Raw genomic sequence first — 22,929 nt, 5'->3', positions numbered from 1 at the left:
TAATTTTTGCTCACATAGATTTGTTGGCGGACACAAAAAAATTTGGAGGACGCGTATGCTTCGCCTTTACGAGTGGAACGCGACAGCATTCAATGATCCCTGACGCCTTCTCACGCTTCCCGGCAACTGCAGCTTATCTAACCGTAATGTTTACCGGGAAACGCTGGCCGCGAACGCTATGCACGAAGGCGAGCTTTCTCGTAGAAATGTGGCCTCTTGTGTGGGCCGTGATGCGGCGGAGGAGAGCGCCATCTCTTGGTATTGCAAGGAACCGGGCGTGCCTCTTGATGGCCCAAGAGATATGCGCGCTGGCGCGCGCAAATCTCGTAGGCCATAACAGAATTATGTTTTCTCGTATATTCAAGTTACAATCCGACACTATCATGTCTGTAGGTTGTGTATAAGTCACACATTACAATTTTTCTCACGTATTTTACTTTGAGAAATTCAATTAGTTCAGTAACTTCCTTCCGCAAGATGGAGGGGCGGCGTGGTTGGGTAGGTGTGGTTCGGAATGGTGTTTGCCGGAACGACGGCCGACGCTGGACGCGGGATGTACATTTTGTACATGTGGCATTTAGTTTATGTGTAACTGTGCCTTTCCGTGGGTATACGTGTTTATATGTTGGTGCGTGAGGACTCGGACATTACTTACGTTGAAAACGTGCTGTGTTTCGTTTCTTACATGTTATCGTCCCTTTGGAATTGTGCCGTGATTATGACTCAGTGTTCGTATCGTCTCTTGTCGAAATAAACTTTTTCTAAACACACGCCGGATTTCCTGCAACACGGAATCGTAGCCATAAAGAACTTCGCTGTAATTACATCACTTTCATGTTTCTGTTATTGTTTCGCACATTTAATATTTCTGTCTAAAAAGATTTAACATAAAAGACATGCGCTGTCGGTGTTTTGTTTTATGACATTTGTTTGTGGGCTGTTATTCTCAAAATTCCGAGGAATAACTTTGTAAAGAATGTAAGACAAGGTATGAGCAACTTTTGTGATAGAATGATGTGGAAATTAATGTAATAAACATATACCGTATGTCATTTAGCAAGGCGTGACATATGCGTATATACCTAAATATACAATTTTTGCTCCCGAGGACGCCGGCGCCGGACGCCGACACCAGATTTTCTGCGGCACGGAACCCTTAATGATTTCGCGCTAGCAAAACTGAAGCAGATCGCCCGCACTGTATGAATCGGCATTGTGTGAAGTATTTCACTGGTAGCTGGCTACCCAGCATCGTTTGGGATCACGCAAAGCGTAACCAGGTGGACCAATGAGCTTGCGTATAGACGAGCAGCTAGGTATCTCACGCGAGCGTGTGTGTGATGACAGCAGCAAGCAAGCGAACGAGGGAGGCGCCTGCAAGTGAAGAAAATCGTGTGCCGGAGATGTCACGAAGGAGCGCGCTCAGCGCGCGGCAAAGTACCGCCACCTCGAGGAATGTGTACGTAACGTTGAGCGAAGTGGAGGTGGAGAATCGACGAGCAGAAGCGTAGCCCGGAGGAAGAAGGTAAGGCGGACGCGCGCTATGTTGACCAACCGGACGACCGGACGACCGACTGACCAACTACTCACCGTGATTTAACAAAACTTGTTTTTGAGCTAGTTGGCTCATCACTTAAGCGGAAGCTTTAGCTCCGGTACTCCTGTCTAAATAGACATAAAAGTAGAAGTCGTCTTTTCTCGGCAACCACTGCACCAAATCTGACGAGGTTTGTTGAATTTAAAAGAAAAAGTCAGAATCTAGTGTCTGTTTGTTGCGAATTTTCGATTTAGATTGTCAATTTTTACTAAAATTTGGCAAAGACCGCATATTTTCAAGAAACGAAACTATGATGTTCACAACTCTGTAACTCTGCAATAAAGAATGATATCACAATTATGCTAATTGCATCTAATGGTACATCTAAAGTGGACAAAATTTATGTTACACATGAATCTCAAGAAATTTGGTAATATAGAAATACAACTTTTGCAGCACCTTTGTACACAACGTAACAAATTCACGTAAGATGTAAATTGACATATCGAATTTGTCCGCTTTGAATTCTTTAATGGGTGCCGTTTACAGAACCGCGATATCTGTTCTTCGTGCAGAGCTAATAATTTGTAAACCTCGTGCTTCTACGTTTTTTTCAAACTTCCTTTTCGAAAATTTTCGGAATTTTTCTAACTAAATTCAGCCCCTAAATCAAAATTACGTTTCCAACAGTCCCTATAAGTTATCTTTCTCTCTCAAATGCGTCAAATTTCATTAAAATCAGTCCAGGGGTTATCTCAGAAAAACGTTTTTGCGTTTTACATGTATTTGAATAGGCCGCGTCGTAGTTGTGCCCGAGCTATAGCTTCCTCTTAAAAACAAAGCTTACGGAGCTAAGTAGTTGGCGCCCGTATATGTCATTTGTGTCTCACTTCGTCCTCGTCTACTTAGCGCCGTAACCTTTGTTTTCAAGTTATCCGCCGTGGTTGCTTAGTGGCTAAGTTGCTGCGCTGCTAAGCACGAGGTCGCGGGATCGAATCCCGACCGCGGAAGCCGCATTTCTATGGGGGACAAACGCAGAAACGCCCGTATACCCTGAATTGGGAGCACGTTATAGATGCCCAGGTGCTCAAAATTAATCCGCAGTCCCGGAGTCCCGCACTACCGCATGTCTCATAATCTTATCGTGGTTCTTACACGTAAAACTCCGGAATTTAATCTAAGAATCTGACCGACCGCACCGACTGACTGACTGACTGACTGATCAGTCAAACTAACTGGCTGACGGACGGACGGACGGACGGACGGATTGACTGGCTGACTGACTGACTGACTGACTGACTGACTGACTGATCCGTCAAACTAACTGGCTGACGGACGGACGGACGGACGCACGGACGGACGGACGGGTTGACTGACTGATGCGGTGATACCACCGCGGTAATGAAGCCACTCGGCGCGACGGCTCCGTCCTGCACCATTCGGCGTTGCACTGCCAACGCCACCTGTTGTGCAAGTTCAGCCACGTTCTCCCCGATCGAAGCGTGCGGCCGCGGCTCCGTCGACGGCCCGTCGCGAGTGGTACCATGCCGCGCGTTGGCCTCGTGTGGTTTGTCCTGTCGGGCCTGTCCCGTGCAGCGACGGCCAACGACGCGGCGGCGGCGGCGGCGACGGCACAAAACTGCACTCTCACCACGTGAGTTCGTGGCGCTTATTCTCCTTATTTTTTTTTTTTTTGCGCGCTTTCTTTGCTTCAGCTACACCTGTTGTTGTAGATGCTACAATTCGCGCACGTCCTGTGCAAATTGCTGTCGCTGTTATTGTTATTCTTGCTGTGGCAGCTGACATGGTTGTCATTACGACAGCGTCCTCTCGCCACGAGAGTTGTCGCCTATTCTTTTTCGCGCTTGTAATTTGCTGGAGCTGCGCCTATTGCCGAAGTTGATGTAACTCCTACACACCTTGTCGCAATTGCTGCTGTTATTGGTGCTGCGACTGCTGCCATATAGTTGCTTTAGTTTTCGCTTCGATTGTTCTCATGGTTACATTGCTGTATGGCAGTCGCATCTCAGATCTCACTTCCTTGGTCATTGTTGAGCCGTTTGCGATGAGGCATTGAGCTTTTGCATTCTAATTGAGCACTTGACTGCCAGCGGAACTGCAGCTCTGTAGGTCTGTCAATTCAGTTTTCAGTGCTCGCTTTCGCTAAATTCATATTATCTAAGTGGGTTCCATGTTTAGCCCTGGATGCGCCAATCGCCTAGCTATCACGCTGCTCGCTGTCATCATTCGTGGTTGCCAGAACGGTGGCCTCACGCCGTAGTGGAGGACTCCGGAAATTTCGACCACATAGGGTTCTTTAACGTGCACCTAAATCTAAGTACACGGGTGTTTTCGCATTTCGCCCCCATCGAAATGCGGCCGCCGTGGCCGGGATTCGATCCCGCGACCTTGTGCTCAGCAGCCTAACACCATAGCCACTGAGCAACCACGGCGGGTGGGAGAACAGTTGTGCAGTGCCAAGCGATCGTGATGGGGGACATTTTGTTAGCGAAGGCAGCTAGACAAATGCAAACAGTTCATACCAAACAAAAAAAAGCTTTATGGATGTGGCCGCACATCTTTTTGTCGTTCCAGTCATGCGCCACACAAACAAAAAACAAACAAAACAAACAAAAATCTGAACAGCTGTATTATCCTTCACGTGGTGTGTACTATAGCAAATAAACAGAAACAAATAAATGACAGGCAAGTTCTTCGTTATGCATCGATGAGCGTTTGTAGTGTGACGTATAGAGTGACGTCAGTGCACGTGCTCCGCAACGCGCTTCTGCCAGATCGGTGTTTCATGTGAAAATCACCTACGATGCAACATTGGCGATTCGAATCTGTAGTGCACAAATACTCGCACTTGTGAGTGCCGGGCTAGGAACTCATGCATATGACGCAACCACAAACGTATATCAAAGGGTCCACAGACCTAGTAACTCAACGAACAGGCTAGAAGTGCATGGCTTTTGCCATGCGCTTTTGCCATGCGCTTCTAACTGGCAAATAAAATCGAACTGAATTGGCCGCGCAGAAAGTCCGGCTACTTACGTATTGGACTATTTTTTAGATTTTAGATTTCGTTTTTATTCGGACATTTCAAGAAATGCCCATGAAGAGAGGCGAAAGGAGAAAACCTGTCTCCTGACTGGGCCTACTCTTCGTGCTGCACCTCGGATATGGACAAACATTGCCATGCCAGGGATCAGACACGGAATATTGAGAAAGGGTATGAATTTCAAGTTTGCACAGCTCAAGGGAGGAAGGAAGGAAGGATAGCAAGATGTGAAAGGCAGAGAGGGTAACTAGATTAAGTGTCCGGTTAGCTATTCTGCCCAGGGGAATCGGGTAAGGGCAGAAAAGATCACAAAACAAGAGAAGAAGAAGAAGAGGAAAAAGAATAAAGGGAAAGCGCCAGTTCGCACATTCTATAGTTTTTCAATGAGTCCCATTTCTTTCAAAAGGCACACTAACACTTTTAAAGCAGTTCGTGCCGACCAGGGTCCAAGAATTCTGGCTTTCGTAAGGGGACGGTTGTCAATCTTGTCGAGCATGGTGCTGAGGACTTTTTCTTGGGCACTGAAACGACGACAATCACACAGAAGGTGCGCCATTGTCTCTTTCTAGCCAGAAACTTCCCAATATGGACTTGTTGCCATTCAGATGATGTAGGAGCACGCACTGTTAAAGGTTACCCCAAGCCATAGGGGTCAAATAAATGTGGCTCCCCGTCGTGCCATGCGGAAGGCAGAACTTCAGATCAGAAGGCGGAGCTCCAGCTCAAAGCGCGCAAAAGGCACGCTATATCTTCTTTTGATCCCACGCACCTTGTGTTTCGCGCCAAATTTTAGCAGTGTGACATTGTTCGAACTGGTAAGCTAATAGAATAATTGAGTCCATCGAAACTAGGTGTAGGCGAGGGCCCCGTAAAAGCCGAGATCCACGTTAAGTACTTCAAGCACCCGTCTACATACCAGTAGAGGCAACGCGGACAAATAGCGCGAGTTTGCAACGTAAATAATAAAGGACTTAATTTACGTTGCTACACTACAGAAATGTGTTATATTGTACATGATACAGCATTGGTATAGTGCAATGTATAGTGCTGTAATACTAAGAGCAAGATAAACAGTGTGAGAAGCGATGAAACATAATGGAATTTCAGGAAGCGACGGCACCACCCTTTTGTTACACAACATGAGTTAAGAATTTGGTTATTCATGTTTTCCTGAATTGAAACGCGAATTGAGAGCGCAAACGAACAACAATTGCGTTCCACTTCGTTGCAGTGTATACTGAGGTTATCAATAATGTGGCCCAATCGAACGCTTTTATAAAGAGGTGCTTGGGGTCTCCGAAATCATTCGTTATACAGGTCCCTTCGGCGTAGAAGTCGCGCAGCACACAGCTCACAACAGAATCATGACAAAATTATTCCTTCGTTACACGCGTCATTTCGTTGTAGAGGTGTTCGTTGTAAAGGACCTCGACTGTATAGGAAATGAAGCTGCTGTAATTCATAAATAATCCCACGTCACAAGAAGCGCCGTTTTTTAGATATTGCAGTGCGCTTCCTTGGATAAATGCCCCTAAACTAGAATGACGGCTAGACCATTGATAAAACGGCTTTAGATTAAAATTAAAAGCGGAACATAACGGAAAGCAAGCGTATTTCTGTCATTTCAGGAATGGTGGAACAATATTCTATAAGGGCGGCAAAATTAGTTCTTAAATGCGCGTTTGCTATTTCTGACAAATAATTATTTATTTTCTATGCGTCACTCGAGGTCTTTGGCGAGTTCACTTACTTTAACCTTTATCTTTCGCTATGTATGGATTTCGATACAAAGGTATCTTTTTCTGTTTTCTTTTTATATCAGCAGTTAGTCATTCGTTAAGTTGTATTCCTTTGTGAAAGTGTGTTTAGGTGGTCCGTTAATCGTCTAGGCATTTCGTGCAGCCTACTCATAGTGCTTACAGGCTTAACCATGAGAAGTCGATAGATTGCCTAAGACTATTGTGGCCAAAAACCCTATTTCCTTTGACGTGATCATTTTGTATGTGCTTTCGACTTGGCTATTTTCGAAGAGATCGTGTTCATTAGTCGGCCAGAGTTGCAGGGCCATTGGGTACATAGTGTGCCCCATGTAGATACTTATAACAAAAAACATTTGCAGGCGTTCTGCAGGTCTCCTAAATAACTTTTCTGGGCACTCCAACCTTGCTTGCGCAGATGTTCTTCCGATGAAGTATGGAACAACTTCCTGCCTTCCAATTACAGCAAGTCGGAGCCACCGGTCGTCGACGGTATGTACCAACAAGTCACCTAGCGCAAAACAATTTTTTCTTCAAGGGCACATTAGTATTATTATTAAGGGCAAAAAACAACACTTAACTTGCCAGAACTTTCTTTCCGTCGTAGATGCTTCCGCCCCCTTTCGCTTTTTCATAAAATCTACCACCACAACTCTTTGTTGAAACAACAGCTTATCACCCAACCGTCATACATATCATCTCGCTCTGGCGCACAGTTTCAAAGTTCGTGTGCCGTCTTCATGTACTAAACTTTGAAGCAATGCATTCATCCCTAGCACACGCAAAGATTGGAACCACCTTCCTGCCACCGTCGCAGCCACCCTGGATACCGGCAGCTTCAAAACCACCATTCATGGAACGCCACGTTGAATATGTCTTTGTATCTTGCGCAAATTTTTTCTTATGTTCACCCTCTCCTTCCTGTAATGCCTTCGGGCCTTGAAAGAATGTTAAATAAATAAATAAATAAATAAATAAATAAATAAATAAATAAATAAATAAATAAATAAATAGGCGGATGCTGGAATCAGAACGTACGTGACTCTTGTGGATGACCTACCAAACAAATAGTTCATTAAAGAAACTACTGAACAGCAGTGCTTTCCTAGAGCCAAATTGTGGCGGTCAGCAGCCAACTACAGCGAGTTGATTAGTATGAACGGGCGAGCTAGATGGGATGTCACCCATAGTGCTTTGCAGGGACCAGAGTCATCGCGCAGAGATCCCCGTGATTAAATTATGCACCGAGTTCCAGAATCAGAAAAGCTTCTTACGCGAGCGTTGCTCGTAGGAGCAAATTATAGCCAATCATGATGCTGGGCATGCAATTAGCCAAGTTGGAAAGACAATGGCGAGTATCGTTTATGAACGAAAAGACTCGTGAATTCGGCACCCAGCGCCAAGCAGAAACACTAAATAAGGGTGATAGATCAACCGAGGCTGACACATTACTGCTAAAGAACTGCTTAATAAGGCAAAAAGGAAACTGCAACTTCCTCTCAAGTTTCGCGTTCAAACCGCGGTACAAGTGATGACATGATGGTGGAAATATTTTCAAGGTGTTTGGCTTCTACTACAGTTTATATTTTGGTGCAACTGTGCAGAAAAAAATTCCCGATATGTCCTCGGTTAAGTTGCAGTGCAACAGAATTATTCGTCGTCAAAATTTATCGACTCACAGCCAGGCGCTGGGAAAAAAAAAACTGTGGCGTCACTGATCTCAACATGACGCCGCCACCCACCTTTCCATACTTGGGGCATTTCTTTCATATCGAGCGTCCGATCCCGCAAGATTGACCTTCTTGCGACTACAGCACGAGTCACAGGTGTCGCCTAGTCTTCCAACTCCACTGCGACCTCCGTACTTTCTACTAGGGGAGAATTGACGTGACGTCGCGTCCTGTTGTCATGTTCCTTGTAGTTCTGTTTGCAGCTCGAGCACGAGGTCGCGGGTTCGACCCGGGCCGCGGCAGCCGCGTTCCGACAAAGAGGGAATGCAAACAAACTCGTGCGCTGCGGTTTGGGTGCACGTTGAAGGAGCTCGGGCAGTAAAAAAATTAATCCGAAGCCCTCAACCACTACGTGCACGCTGTGCAGTCTCGTGACGTTGAACGCCGCAATTCCATTTTGTTCGCAGCTTCCGCACCGTAAGCGAAGAATGGCTCAAGAAAAGTGGATCGCCATAAGGCGCAGCTTTTCCGCTCCGCGCACTGCCAAAAAACGTGGTGACCACCATAACGTCATTGCATGGCATTGCACGATGTGAAGGACACTGCAATGCAAGTGCAAGTGAGAAACAGCGCCAGAAAGAGAGTGAGAGAGGGTTGCTGCCCTCCAAGCAACCGCCCATCCTACTCTTTAAAGATACACTAAAGCGAAACTATGAATCAGTTAGGCACATGAAGCATTCTTTGAGGACCCTACAGGCAGTCATTTCAAAATAATAGTTTGATTATTAGACGAGAAAATGAAGGTCGCTGCATCAGTATTTGAATTTCGCGCCGGAAACCCGACGCCGCTACGTCAGTGTGACGTCAGGGATTCCAAACTATGTTTTCGCATTTGGGCCGCGTTCGCTGAGTCAAGGTGCCCGAAACTTGTCATATTTAACATTCGGTGCCTTTAGAACACAATGTAGTCATTTTGTACCGATATATGTTTAAGAAGATCCTAGAAAATGCCATCAAAATCCATGACGTCACAGCGACCAGGTGCGGGAAATTCAAGGAAGCGTCGCCACTCGTCTTTCGTCCTTGCACTTTTTCTGGCTTACCAAGCGTCTTATCGGGGTAAGAGCGGTGTTTTTGGTGTCGTAGAAAGGTAATTTACTGATGCAGCTGAAATCATTTTTCTATTTAGTATCCCTTTAACGCCATAATGCCGTTGCCATGGGGGATGTAGTTTCGAGGAGTCATCTACAATGCAAAAGGCAAGATAATGAACGCTGGGAACCTACATGCCGAAAATGATACTCGCATATCTATATATGCATAAGGCTGCGTAATGGTTTCCACATCGATACATGCGAGATTGGAGCTGCGTGTGCCTGGCACGCACACGTGCGTACCTAGCGAGTCAATACAACGAGTAGATACTAGTCCACGTTTCGAGGTCGCCTGAAGGATAGTACCCGCAAGCTAAACACGTGCAACAAGCAAAGCCACTTTCGGGAAAGCCCGATCATGACGATATGCATATGGAAACCCTATGCAAATATAGGCTGGCCTTCAGGAAAAGCAACGAAAATGCAAAAGGTAAATTAGGACTAGTGGGAGACCCGTCTGTATTTTCCCCATGCCGGGTTTTGCGTTATTGCTGCGACGAAGAGAAAGAAAATGAAAGAAAGAAGTGTTTAATGGAAGCTGAAAGTGTCAGCGGTACTATAAGCAGGACTTGCTACTTCAGATGAAGTGTTTGAGTTGACATAAAGATGAGGAGAATATAAAAGAAACCAAACACACCAAAACAAAACAAACTAGAAATAAATAAGCTATTCGAGCCAAGATAATATGTTTGGGAAACATTCTCTATACGATCTGACTGGCGTAAGTATAATAGCAGAGTTTTCGTGACTCAGATTTCGTTCCAACTTGTTTCTCAGGGTCCTGGGAGAACATTAGTGTCGTATTTATCCTCGTACACCAAGTTAAATCTTTGCTGTTAACCACGCGGTGGTATCACGGCGGCAGTGGAACAGCATAGCCTCTGTATATTCAGGTAGTTTACTCTTGCTGCGCAGCTGCGCTCTGAATTGCCAGATCACAAACAAAAACACTACTGATGTCGACTACGCAAAGTTTTCAGCGATGAACGCTACCCTCTATGCTGCATACGCACTTGTCCTGTCCCCAGGGGACGCTGTAGATGAAGATGGCACGTTCCAGTCGTGTACAGGATTTCCGAATTCCGCACGGCGAACGTGGAGGCGACATGCCTCATGAGCTATTCTAGAGCTCCTCGTGCTTTACCTAAAATGCACCAATGCCACGCCACTGCCGTGTGACTGCGCCTCGAATGCCATGAAAGCACTGTCTGAAGCATCACCACTTGCAGCAAATAAACGAAAAAAAGAATGCTGTGATTCAAGTGTGCGGCGGCGGTGAGAGACACGTTTCTTTGCAGATGTGTGGCAGTGCTTGGCTGGGAATCGCAGCCATAATACGCTTAGGCATTAGAGGTGCGAGCAGCAGGCTGTTTTACTGCTCTCTAAATGTCCTAACACTCACGGGCTGATCCACATATCGAGCACAGATCAACGTTGCTACAAAGTTTCCATTGTCACAATATAATAAAAATGTATCAAACAAGAAAAACATTCACGAAAGCATGATCTTTACAAGCAAAAAAGAAAACTGTTGTTATAGGCATTGCAAACAATTTTTTTTTACAGCTGACATTTTACATCAGTCAACAGTCAATTTAGATCTCGCTTGACCTACTTCATGCCCTTGATATGCCAGTATGACTGCAAGCTGGAAATAGTTGATAAAAATTATAACTACGATCAGGCGTATCAATGTCGCGGGGAAAGACAGGGAGGCTAGCCAGTTCATAGTACATATCGGTTGGCTATCCTGCGCAGGAGTAACGAGGTAAAGAAAAATTAAAGGGGATCGACCGAGAGACGAGCTAAAATAAGGCAATCTAAAGTTATAATAAGCTTTCTTAGTGTTGCGCTCTTAGGCACCCGTTCCTGCATTCAGCGTCGGCGTGCCTCAGCGTCCCTCGTAAGCGAGCGAACGAGCACAGCGAAGGAAGAAAGAGCGGACGCGGAGTGCAGCTTGTGATGAAGAATAGCGACAGCAATAAGAGCGCGAGGAGGAAAGCGGAGGAGGAGGTTGCAGCGGAACCATGAGGAGAAAAACGTAGAGCCGCGCAAGACGGGCTCTGTGGCGACGACAGCTACGAGATGGCGCCAGAGTAGCGCGCGTCAGGCATAGGGAAAGAAAGCGCTGCATGAGTGCAGGTCTGTCTGCGGCGGCTGCTGTCAATAGCGCCCTCTCGCCATCCACGCGCTATCTCTCGCGATCTCCCGAAAAGCGAGGCAGTGGCGCCACACTGCACTCCATTTGCAACGTGCCGCACGCGGCACATTATCCGCGCCACCCAATACATCGCGAAACGACAACGCGCAGAGAGCTGCGCTCAAATTTTGCATTAAGGAGTTTCATAACAGTCGGTGAATTTTTTTATTGTACCTTTCTTTGTATTTACCATTGTACCTCGTAATCCTTCATTATGCCTGTACATACTTATTTGTCTGTAAACGGTCGATTGCCGTCGTGTCTAGGGGGCATTCATCCCTTCAAACTACTAAATGTAGCCACTTTAGTGATCGCTCCTTCTTTTCATTTAAAGGAAAGTAAAAAGGAATTGATATTGAATTTGACAATAAGAGAGAGCAAAAAAAAGCACCGCCCATCTGCACTCCGTACAGATGGTAAGCCGGCGAAGCTGAAATATGCGGCCCCGTTATTTATGTCCACGTCGACGTTGTCGCTGCTCTGCCTCGCCGGGCCGAACCGCCGGAGGGTTTCTGTGGTCGGACTGCGAGCGTTTCGCCTATGCATATACAGCTTCGCTGTAAAAACCAGCCCATTATTGCGGTGTAGCGACATTGGCCATTTAGGCCAGTGACCAGTACAGGGTAGCCAACCAGATATATTCCCTTGTTAACCCCCCTGTCTTTCCTTTGCTTTTATCTCTCTCTCTTTCTTTCTTCATGCTAATTGGTGTGAGGCGTTATTCATTCTCGCAAAATAAAGATGGCAACGAAAGGTTCTAGTAGCACCTAAGTGAAGTTTTGTAATTGGGAGATAAACTTTTGTTAGGGAACATGAACCTTTCAGTCTTTCCGTTTTTCAGTTTGACTTTCGCATCCTGATGCGCGATTTAGCAATGTTATTTTCTTTTACTTTCTTGGCTGCCTAAATACAGTAAACCCCTTGGTTGTAACGTCTCTCATTTTTTTCTCTCTTTGCTTGCTGTGTGTGTGTATCGCCGCCTTTTTTTTAAAGTCTTCAAGTCACCATCAGGTCATAAACTCATCCCCACTTTCACCAACATCATACGCTGCAAAAAAAAAAAAAAAAAGAATGAGAACAGTGTCAAAAGTGTGCGATGAGCTGGAAGCTCCAAAATGGATTGGTGGTGTGCGTTCCCCTGTGTTGTTCTTCATTTTACAGCGATATTCAACGTCACAAAGCACTCTGTACGTCAGGGCCACTAAATATAGAATTCGCACTACTGCGGCAACGGGTAGTTGGGAGCCCGGCATGCCAGCTACGAAAGTTTCGCGCTTGGCAATTTGTGCGGGGTCTTGTGCGCTACGTAGACTCCGAGAGCGGTAGCACCTGCACGCGCATTTCGGAGGCCAGAGCAGGCAATGCTACAGTGGCCGAAGGCCCATGGCGGTGCTCCAGTACTCGCTCTAGACGGCTAAATAGCCTTAGCCTTAGACAAGACTAAGGCTGAAAAGCCAGCGAGAGCTTTGTGGCCTCCAAGGTTTTCGATGCTGTGGTCGGTGCGTTTCTGCACCGCATTGGCTGAAGGTTGCAGGGGACGTTTTTTGCTGAATGAATGAATGAAAACTTGATTTATCCCTTATTAAAATGAAGGGGGCAACGGAATAGAGGGCGGGGGGAAGAACTACTTGAAGTAGGCCTCCTCTATTCCCCTCAGCCCACTCCAGGACGGCCTCCTGAAGTCTGCTGCGTGTTTTTTGTTAAGAGGTGCAGCGAATCAAGAGAGAGGACGAAGAGAAAGAATAGATGATGATAATGAGGAGAAAATTGGTTTCAAGCTGAACGTATATAAACAAATGTGTGTGTTAATTGGTATTTTAAGTTTACCCGGGTGCACGCTGACTTCTTATTCTTTAATAATGATAGAAGAGGTTATCATAGGACTGGCATGCTACTACCGTTGTGATATACGTTGAAGAGAAACAAGATAAAAAAAACACACACACACACGCACACAAGCACGCGAGGATCACCAGAACGGTAGTTAGTCCGACCGGAATCCAAACCTTAGACGCGCGCCGATCGGAGTCAAGACACCACCACAGTCCACAAATAGACCGCAGATTGTGTGTGATCCCGTATACTTGAAGTAGTGTTCAGGACAGTCGTCGACGTGGTAAATCGCCTGAGAATGCAGATTACGCTGTCCAAGTGCTCGTCAACAGTGCATCCTGTATTCGGGTGTACTCAGCACGGTATTGGGCAGCGGTCATGCACGACCCGTTGGCACGTCATCTACTCTCAAACAGCAGCACAACAGATGGCGTTTTTTTTTTTTGCAAAACCCAACCGAAGGCGTCAATATATGCAGAAACATTCTCAGCACCCTTCTACTCTGTGAAGAAGGTTGACCAGCGAAGCTGTGTACGTGGGCCCCTTAATGGCGAACTGCGCCTCCATTGCGGGTCGGCCCGGCATTGTGCTATCTTCGGCATCGGCCCACGTATGGAGAGTTTCGTGTCCACACACGGACACGATCCTGGGGGAACTAGCCCTTAACAGCTACGCTGTAAAATTGTTTACGTCTCTGAGTTTCTTAATTAATTGATCAATTGATTAACATATGCATCACGCACTCGGGGTAGCACGGGAATTTATACCACGCTGTTCTAAAGCGAGCGCGTGGCATTTAATCTGGTGGTCCGCGCTAGCTTTCAATAGTAACAAACCCGTATTGCCGTAAGCGCGCGCCCACCTTCAGGACCCAACTCTCAACTACGCAAGCGTACCTGCGTCAGCAGGCTTCGTAAAGAATTATTTCGACAACGAAGCCTACGCAGGGCTGCAATAACGACGTATTGAACGCGAACGCTCAAGCTGCGGCGTTGTTGAGCCCACATTCACGGGCCAAAGTCCCATGCGTAGGTTGCGCCATCGCGTGACCGTCACCGGCACAAAGGAGGAGGCACCTGTCTCGACAAAAGACAAAGAAAAGAAAAGACAAAGAAAAGAAAAGAAAAGAAAAGAAAGGCCAGACGCGACGGGCAGCAAACGAGCATCTCGCGCTCTCGGGCCCGCATTGATTGAACTTGGCCACGAGCCGACACGCGAGCGATGCGAAGCCGTGACCCACTATGGTGCCGGGGACAGGGACGTGCGCGAGGACGGGAAAGTCCACCGTCTTTTTCGGGACGCTCTTTTCGCGTCTGATCGAAACCGACTTCGAAATCGATGACGCGTCGCCAACGAGCATTTCTCTCGTCGGGACCGTTTCCTTCTTTTTTCTCTTTTAAATATTTTTTTTTGCATTCTTCGCGCACTCTCTCGCAGGGAGGGGGGGGGGGGGGGCGACACGTACCTTCGGTACCGATTGGGAAGAAGACTGAGGTTTGGAAAGCGGTCGAAGAAGCGGCGTGCGGGAAAGAGAAAAGAAGTAGTCAAAGAAAAGTTTCAAGGCCGAGCGCGTGGTTTACGTGTACTTTGCGGGAAGTTAAGGTTAGGCACACGTGTGTCTGTACCTCAGTTTGCGTGTGTGTGTCTATGGTTCCGCGTTGTTGTGTTTGCGTCTGCATGGAAAATGTACGATCTCTTTTTTCCGCCTTCAACGAGCTTGCATCGTATGTGGGTACGGAAGGTTAAAATACGGGGTGAGCCCGAGGCTTGTGATTTGGAGATGGCCTGCTGCTGTCAAAAAGAAAAAGAAGGAAAAAAGACCTGTCACATTTGCTCAAAATTGCCGAGTTTCAACGCCGAGACAGCTATTTCGTCTTGACTGGGACGTTTTAGCTTTCAGCTAGAGTGTCTCGGAGAGGGTATTGACACACCATATTTGGCCTGCGTACAGGCATTTGTAGAGGTGCATTAAATGGCTTCTTGTTCCAATGGCCTCAATTCCCTTCTTCAATTTCTGTGATTCCTTTTTCTACGTACTGCAATATGTGAGAGTTTCTGGCGAGCCTTCGGGTGCTACTATTAAAAGAAATAAAGGAGGAAACTAGCAGAAACTTGGGCCCATCTTCATAAAAAGTGTGCAGGCACATTTCTCCCTGTCGCAACCTTTCCAAGTTGATGCTTTGCGGGACTAGGCTGGAATCATCCACAGCTATTTTGGCGCCGGTGTCACATACACAAAAAGAATATTAACTGATCAAATGATAACAACATGTGTAGACATGGGAGTATTGCAGCGGTAAAGCATTTATCGCATAAGTGCGTGAGCAGCTACGAAAATAACGAAACGGCACATTCTGCGAAGTTAACTGGATTAGGACCCAATTTGTGATCCACGAGCTATCCATGAGTACGTGTATCTTGAATTCAGGAGAAACGGTGGCGAAGAAATCTCACCAGGTTATCAGTGACAGGTTGAGAGACCCAGCCAGCTAGCCAGAAAACTTTTTCACAAATAAAAAAGCACGAGAGCGACACCTTTCCTATGATATTGTTACCCAAAGCGCTCTGAAAGATACTGAAAACTTCCCTATCAAATAGCAAAATGACAAACATGATCTCTGTGGGAGGCTTCATTTTATATGTGGTATTGTTACCCTTTGCCTGGTGTATTTCCGCAGTATTACGGACCTATCGCCATACCTGAAGTTCATTGTGCATGAGATGCAGACATTATGCGCTTTGCTTCTAAGATATAACAGCAGTACTTAAAGGTCGGCGTGGCTTTGTTGCCATTTCATGGGCAGTTTGCTTGCAGGGGATGAAAAATTGTCGACCTAGGGAACTTTTCATAGTGGCACGTAAAAGTCCAGAATTAATTCATTAATTAACTTTTCAGAGAGAGAGAAGGGCTGCCTTTACTAGGGACCATAAATAAGAATGTTCAAGGTAGATTGAAAGTTAAGCTGCTGTAATAATGAATTCGTCATTCATGCCCAAGAACAGAGCTTTTGTCATACGAGAAAATTATAAAAATAAAAAAAATCCGAGTGGCACCACGTATTTTGCGCTATGGCGCCTCTCACGTGTAGTAAGCACTTGCTGCATAAGAGACTGTGTCAGAGCAGGAGGTCACGTGGCGATAACCTTAACTGGTCTGTTTTGGTGTGGGGGATTCAAACTGAGGAACACCAGCGGGTCCTTCGGCGTGAATTGCTCCCACAACAACAAAAGTATGCATATTCGCACACAGAAAACATCGGTAGATTTCTAGACGAATAATCTTTTAAACTAACTCCCCTTATGTTTTCAGTTCGTTGGCCTTTCACAAAACGCTGGATCTGTTTACCTGAATGACGTCATGGCATGCCCTTCCAGATCTTGGGTACAAACGGTTACGTACACAGATCATCATACAAACGCATAAATGACACATACGTTCGCAAAAGTGTACACACAGTCAAAGTGATCATGACATCTCATTAAGAACTGCTGTTCTAAACAATTCTCGAAGCGCTTTCGTTGCACCCAATGCGTGACCCGTATATCTCCACAGGCCAAGGATGTCCCGCAGAGGCAAGCTCGAGTCGCAGAACGAATAGAGCGTAGCCTTCAGCGATTGTCCCTCTGATAAATAATCAATTTCAGCCACACAAAACACGCTGCAATGCCTCTGGAACATCGCGAACTTTAAATGCAAACTTCAGTAGCCAGACTCACAGATTTGTTCAGTCTAGGTATCTCCCGGGTTGGTCAAGTGCACATCATACTCTCCGTTACTACGCAGTTGCTACTTATTGCTGTTCATTTATCGATTATACAAAATATAACTGGAAACTGTCCTGGCGCGTCTAGTTAAAAGTACGTCACAAACTCGTAACAAACTGTTACAATGCACTAGATGCTCCTGCCACAGTACGAAAAAAAATTAAGTATGCTATTACAGAAGCCACGATTATCGCGATTTCGCTAAGCGTTATCATAGGAGATGACGTCAAGGACATTGCACTGAAAAAACAGCTCAGAAAGTAGCTCTGACTCAAGTCAACCGCACGACTGTGCCCATAAATGTATGGGAAAATCAGCGATCAGAGTCGGGAAAGCGAATTGGCTTTTGCCCGAGAGGCTCTATTGATATTTGCCCACGGCTGCAACGATCGACCTCGCTAGACGGAAATTACTCGCAGCCGAGCGAAATCGAACACAAAACCGCTGCATTGAGACAGGTCATAAAGATTGCAGTGTCCGTTCCAGACAACAAAAAGAAAAAAAAGACGATGTCACCGTATCGTCTGCTAAGGGAAAGAAACCTACCGTGATTTGCTATATTCCCGATATTATATTTTATTCATTATTCATTAATGATTACAGGTTATAAAAACAAATAATATACAGAAGGAGGTCCCATAGTCAATGTATCGGGACCTCCTGTTATTTATAAATATGCGCTTTCTAAAGCAACGAATTGAACTGCATTAAAATCATATATAAGTAAACATGGAAGAAAGTAAGTACTGGAGAATGGTCATAATATGATGAATATAATCATTAGGATGTTCTTGTTGTTAAATATTGATGATGATGATGCTGATGATGCTGCTGCTGCTGATGATGATGATGATTTAAAGATACTTTTTGAAATGGAGTCACGGTACATGCTACCAAACCGGTAGCCTCTGTCGTCGCCGTCACCTCTCCCTCCTCTCCTTTCTCGACGACGCCCCCTGGGGTTGTTTTTTGCTCATAATGTAGTTCTACTTCACGTTTGCAGCATTATAGAGCGTGATTATCTGATGACGCAAGAAGCTGAAATATTTTTATAAAGAGAAGCTTCTTCTACTGTCAAAACCTAAGTCGAAGAAGGAAGTTTGTAAAAAAAAACGAAAAGAAAGAAACTGAAACTTCAATTTGCAGCACTTATTCATTTCTCAATCCCTAACATAAAAGGCTGCGCTGTACAAACAGGCTACGGGAAGGTAATGTGATTTTATTATCGGCATAACAACGCCAGGACATACTTGGACATTTGTGGATGTCATCGTGTCGTAAAGAACATCATCACCTCAACTTGAACACTCTTTTTCTTCTTCGATAACGCCAATAGCAAGACGTACAAGCAGGTTTGCGGCCTTTCCCCGTTGTAGTAGTCACTCCAATCTGTAAGATTAATATAAGTTTAATACGGATACTATGAACTCCACAATGTTTATAATCATTGCTAGCGCATAACTACAATTTCATGACACCTCCACATAGCAAAAATGAACTATCAGTGACATTAGGAGAACTATAGAAAATCGGGACGTTCCCGAACTGTATGGAAACATAACTGGCATTGTAAGAATCTCTAGCAAATCTGCGAGTGACCGCCTAATTCGCAACACGACAGATTGTTTACTAAGTGCTTCGGCCACGTCATGACTCGTAACATGTTACTTGTGCATGAAACTACTAGCTTTTATTAGTTCGTATGCTGCTTTCTGCAGCTGTGATGATCACAGCCATCTTTTTGCGTAGGCTGTAAGTTAGCCTAGTATTATAATCTACACGCGCCGTGGGCTCGTAGACATTAATTATAGTTTGTAAGCTTTTATCTTGCAATACAACTAACTTCGATTTACTTGCAGGCATGGCTGTTTTAGTGAACGTCTCGATGAAGATTGTGGACGTCGACGACATCAACGAAGAAAGAATGGTAAGTTTATAAGTACACCTGTAGTCGGCCCTAATGTATAGAGCTAAATGACAAGGCGCACGCACGCACGCACGCACGCACACACACAACAGGGCTTAACCATTACTCCTGATTATCGCGTTCACACTCTTTCAATGCAGGGACATTGCACAACTGCCGTGTCATTATCTCTTATAAAGTATGCCGCAATTTTCGGCGATCACTCTACAATGTAAGTACAGTCAACCACGAAAATTTACGGACCACGGAATCTCAGAAAATGCTCAATTTCTGAGCAGCCTGTAACAGTGGTCAGTAAAACCGAAAGTCACAATGTTGCTCAACCATACTGGTAGAGGCTGTAAATGCGAACACTAGGCTGCGTTGTGAGGTTGTGCAGATATTAATCTTTTCTTTTTTTTTCTCATATGTCGTGTTCCATAATATTGTAGCTGACTGTACGTGCAGCAAACTCGGGATTTAGTGGAAGCTGAATTTGTTGATCCACATGGTCCACAAGCGGAGCTCATCTGCAGCGCCGGACACGAATCTGTGGCTTGAAATCACCAAGCCCACGCCGTAGCCGCAGCCTACGCACGCCGGGTGCCGCACACACAGCAGGTCAGACGAGCGTCCCAAATGTGTTGCCATACCTAACCAGCACTCAGAAATCATCGCTCATCAACAAGGGTGGAGATTTAGATTCCTCCCTCCACACCGGCGCGCATAACGCAGGAAGAGGCTGTAATCTGGCGCCTGCTACAAGGCCCCACCATCAGCACCTCCCCCTCCTCCACAATTTCTATTCCATCATGTTCGCAGCTAGCTGAACCTAGTAATTGCGCGGAATATCCCTACCATTCCTTACCCTAAACTAGGGAGTGAACGGGGAGAACGTACTGATACATCACTAGTGGAATGGAGGAATATATCCTTGTGCTATTCCTACTGTCAGAGAAGACCCCCAGCTTCGCTCTCCGCGGCGAGGAATCGGTACATCTATACATATATTCCCAAGAGGGAACACAACTTCGTGCGCACCGCACGTTATTTGACGTCCGTCATTGCAAAACTAACGCTGACGGTGACACAGACGCGCACGCGCGCACATACATACATACATACATACATACATACATACATACATACATACATACATACATACGTAGGTACGTACGTACGTACATACGTGCGTGCGTGCGTGCGTACATACATACATACATACATACATACATACTTACATACATACATACATACATACATACACGGAGTTCCAATGAAGCGCGCACTGCCTGTGCACTCTCGTAGATCTGCTATTGCGTTGCCTTCTTAGCGGTGTGTCAAGTACGATGCAAGCCCTCAGCAGATGCCCCCTCATGCCCGACAGCGAACCGGTCTTCACACTTCCTAACGTAGCGTAGCCCTCAGTAGGCAGAAACCGAGCGTTCCTCGAGCGCACCCGTGCAGCCTCAAATGTCGGCCCCCGTTCCCCCTTCGCAGCACAGCTCACTGCCCCAACTGTCCCGAGATAAGGGCAGATACAGAACGCATTCTGTACTCATGTAACGCTACCATTACCTCTCCTAGTTTTCCTTACCCTTCTCCTCCTTCCCGGAGTGCTTGGCTTCACTCGGACTCGGCGCATCAACAACGGGCCTTAGCGGAGCAAGCGCTCACTTTACTGGGCCTTAGTGGTGGCCTTAAATAAAGTTTTTTTCCTCCTCCTCCTCCTCCCTTTCGACCCCCACTCCCCAATTTCTCAGGACTTCCGCCTGCACACGTACATCGAGGAGAGCTGGCGCGACGACCGCCTGCGCAGCAGTCCCTTCGCTCAGAGGTGGCGCCGGATGTCGGTCCCTCGGCGCGTGGCCCGGCTCATGTGGGCGCCGGACGTGGTGTTCTCCAACACCAAGAGGAGCAGCATCTTCCGACAGTCGGTGGACAGCGTCGCCTACAAGATTGCGCGTGACGGATCGGTGCACAGGCTCACGAGGCAGGCCACTTCGAACTCTCCTCAGTCTTCTCGATAACCCAATCGGGAGGGGGGTTACCTTGTTTTCTTTCTGCTTGCTGCGCTATACTGCTATAGGAAGGACAAAAGAACAGACAGACACACATGTGCGCGAACTTTCAACTGTTTATTGTTCGATATTGCATGTCATAATAATGCCTCCTTTTTGCCCTTCGTATAACAGTAGAGCGCAGCAAGCAGAGAGATGCCATACCAACTATAGCCCTAGTCGAAGCTGTGTTTGGGTACACTTGCTTTTAAAGCGATTTCTTTGCCAGCCCTAGCGGACTTTCCTTACCGCGTGGCGCTGCTGGATATGCTACTCACATGACGAATGATGGCGTCGAACCTCGGAAACCGGTACACACCAGCCCGGTGCTTTAACCACAAGGGCACAGTTGCACGCGTAATTCCATCTTTCCAACGAAGGATAGAATTTTGCTACATTTGTTAATACTTAAGCTACGGAAAAAGAACTTCTGTTGGTTATGTCTCATTATCCATTTACTTTCATAATGGCGTTACAGTTACTTCCGTAATTGGTCAAATGTAGTAATAATTATTATACTTTCGTTCTAGCATGTCTGTAGTCGATTTGTAGTAGTACTGCCAAACCGAAACCAATACTATGTTTGCTATTTGTTACATTATTTGTTGCAACTGTTGCTTATATTTTTACTTATACGCTGTTCAGGAGGTCCCATAACAGTATTTGACCTCGGCACCTCCTCCTGTATAGTATCCCCTTGTACTGTATCTTGTCTATTCATAACAAAGCCTCATTCATTCATTCACAACTATAGCCCTTCCAGATGATCGCCATGCGTGACGCATTGTTTAGCACGGGTGTGCGGGAGCACTTGCGCGCGCATCGGACCGGATGCGAAGGGTCTGCACTTGGAAAGCTCGTAACATGGACGATGGCGATTGCGGCGAGGACGTTTCGTACGACCTTGCACCTGACACTGTGATAACGATCGAAGGAAGTAATGCAGGTTTCGGCACCCCTTATGCGCTTAAACAAAGCTTGACTGTACGTAGATTCCAACAGGGTGGCGTTGAATCTGCCGCCGTATTTTCGATCCGTCTGGACTTTAACGAAGAAGCGATTACGTAAAATGTGTATCCCGGATGTTAACTCAGGCGCGGACCCAACTGCGTCTAATTTTGCGAGTGCATTATTCCCACCCGCTTTTGCTAAATTTCTCAATTTTCTTTTTCTATATTGTTGGGTCGTCAGGGATGCCGGAAAGCTCCGCCGAATAAGATACTACTCTTCTCAAAAACTATTTGCGGAGTGTGAATGCATGACCCCCGAGAAGGGCGCGCGCTGGCAGGTGTTGTGTTTCTCACTGCATTACTTCCTAAAGCGAAATCTGGCGCTGCTGTGGTGTTGTATGCACTTAAATGCCGGCATATGGTGACTTCAGATTGGCATCGTTTTCGGAGAGCCAGGAGACCGTGAAGAGTCGCCTTGCCGCTGCGGCTCCGAGGCAAAATTAAAAAAAAAATTGAGCCTTGACGTTCAGCTTCTTCTGATGTAATAAACCCATTATTGGGAAGTTAGGAAAATGTGGCTTTGAAAGAATACTTTATTAGTCTAAACTGATTTAATTTCTATCACGTAGCGTTACTTTAATCTTGTTCCACGTACGTTTTAGCCGAACATACTTGCAAATATGCTCGCTTATAAGACCTTATCTGGAACTGTGTGTGTGAAGTGATTTTAGGAAAGGAAACGGAAGAGATGAGTGCAGCGCCGTAACTGTCTCTCACAGGAGGACACCTCAACAGCACTGCACGGGGAAGGGGCAATGGGAAGAAAAAGATGAAGGAGAGAAAGACAGGTCGAACGTGGCAAGGGGGAAAAAAAATGTGAGTGCGGGGCTCAGAGCCGCGCTCTCAAGTGCGTCGCATTGCAGTAGTCTAGCAGTGCCGAAAGAGCGTGCTTCACGATGGACGAGTGGGCTGCAGGGAATAGCAGCGCGGTCGCCGTATCGTAAGTCAGTCCCAGTCGCCGATAGACTGTACA

The 22,929-nt window shown here is 46.2% G+C and overlaps 1 protein-coding gene across 1 annotated transcript in view; it reads left to right on the top strand.

Moving 5' to 3' along the window:
• Positions 1–2,875: 2,875 nt before the first annotated feature.
• Positions 2,876–22,929, top strand: part of LOC126526021 (glycine receptor subunit alpha-2-like) — a 29,877-nt gene continuing 9,823 nt past the window's right edge. Inside the window, exons 1-4 of the mRNA XM_050174024.3 lie at positions 2,876–3,191; positions 6,777–6,850; positions 18,840–18,907; positions 20,650–20,879. Coding sequence (XP_050029981.1) covers positions 3,082–3,191; positions 6,777–6,850; positions 18,840–18,907; positions 20,650–20,879 — 482 coding nt within the window. The 5' untranslated portion in view covers positions 2,876–3,081. The remainder of the gene's footprint in view (positions 3,192–6,776; positions 6,851–18,839; positions 18,908–20,649; positions 20,880–22,929) is intronic.

The sequence above is a fragment of the Dermacentor andersoni genome, chromosome 8, assembly GCF_023375885.2.
Source record: "Dermacentor andersoni chromosome 8, qqDerAnde1_hic_scaffold, whole genome shotgun sequence".
NCBI classification, from domain to species: domain Eukaryota; kingdom Metazoa; phylum Arthropoda; class Arachnida; order Ixodida; family Ixodidae; genus Dermacentor; species Dermacentor andersoni.
This window is presented reverse-complemented; position numbering and strand designations above follow the sequence as displayed.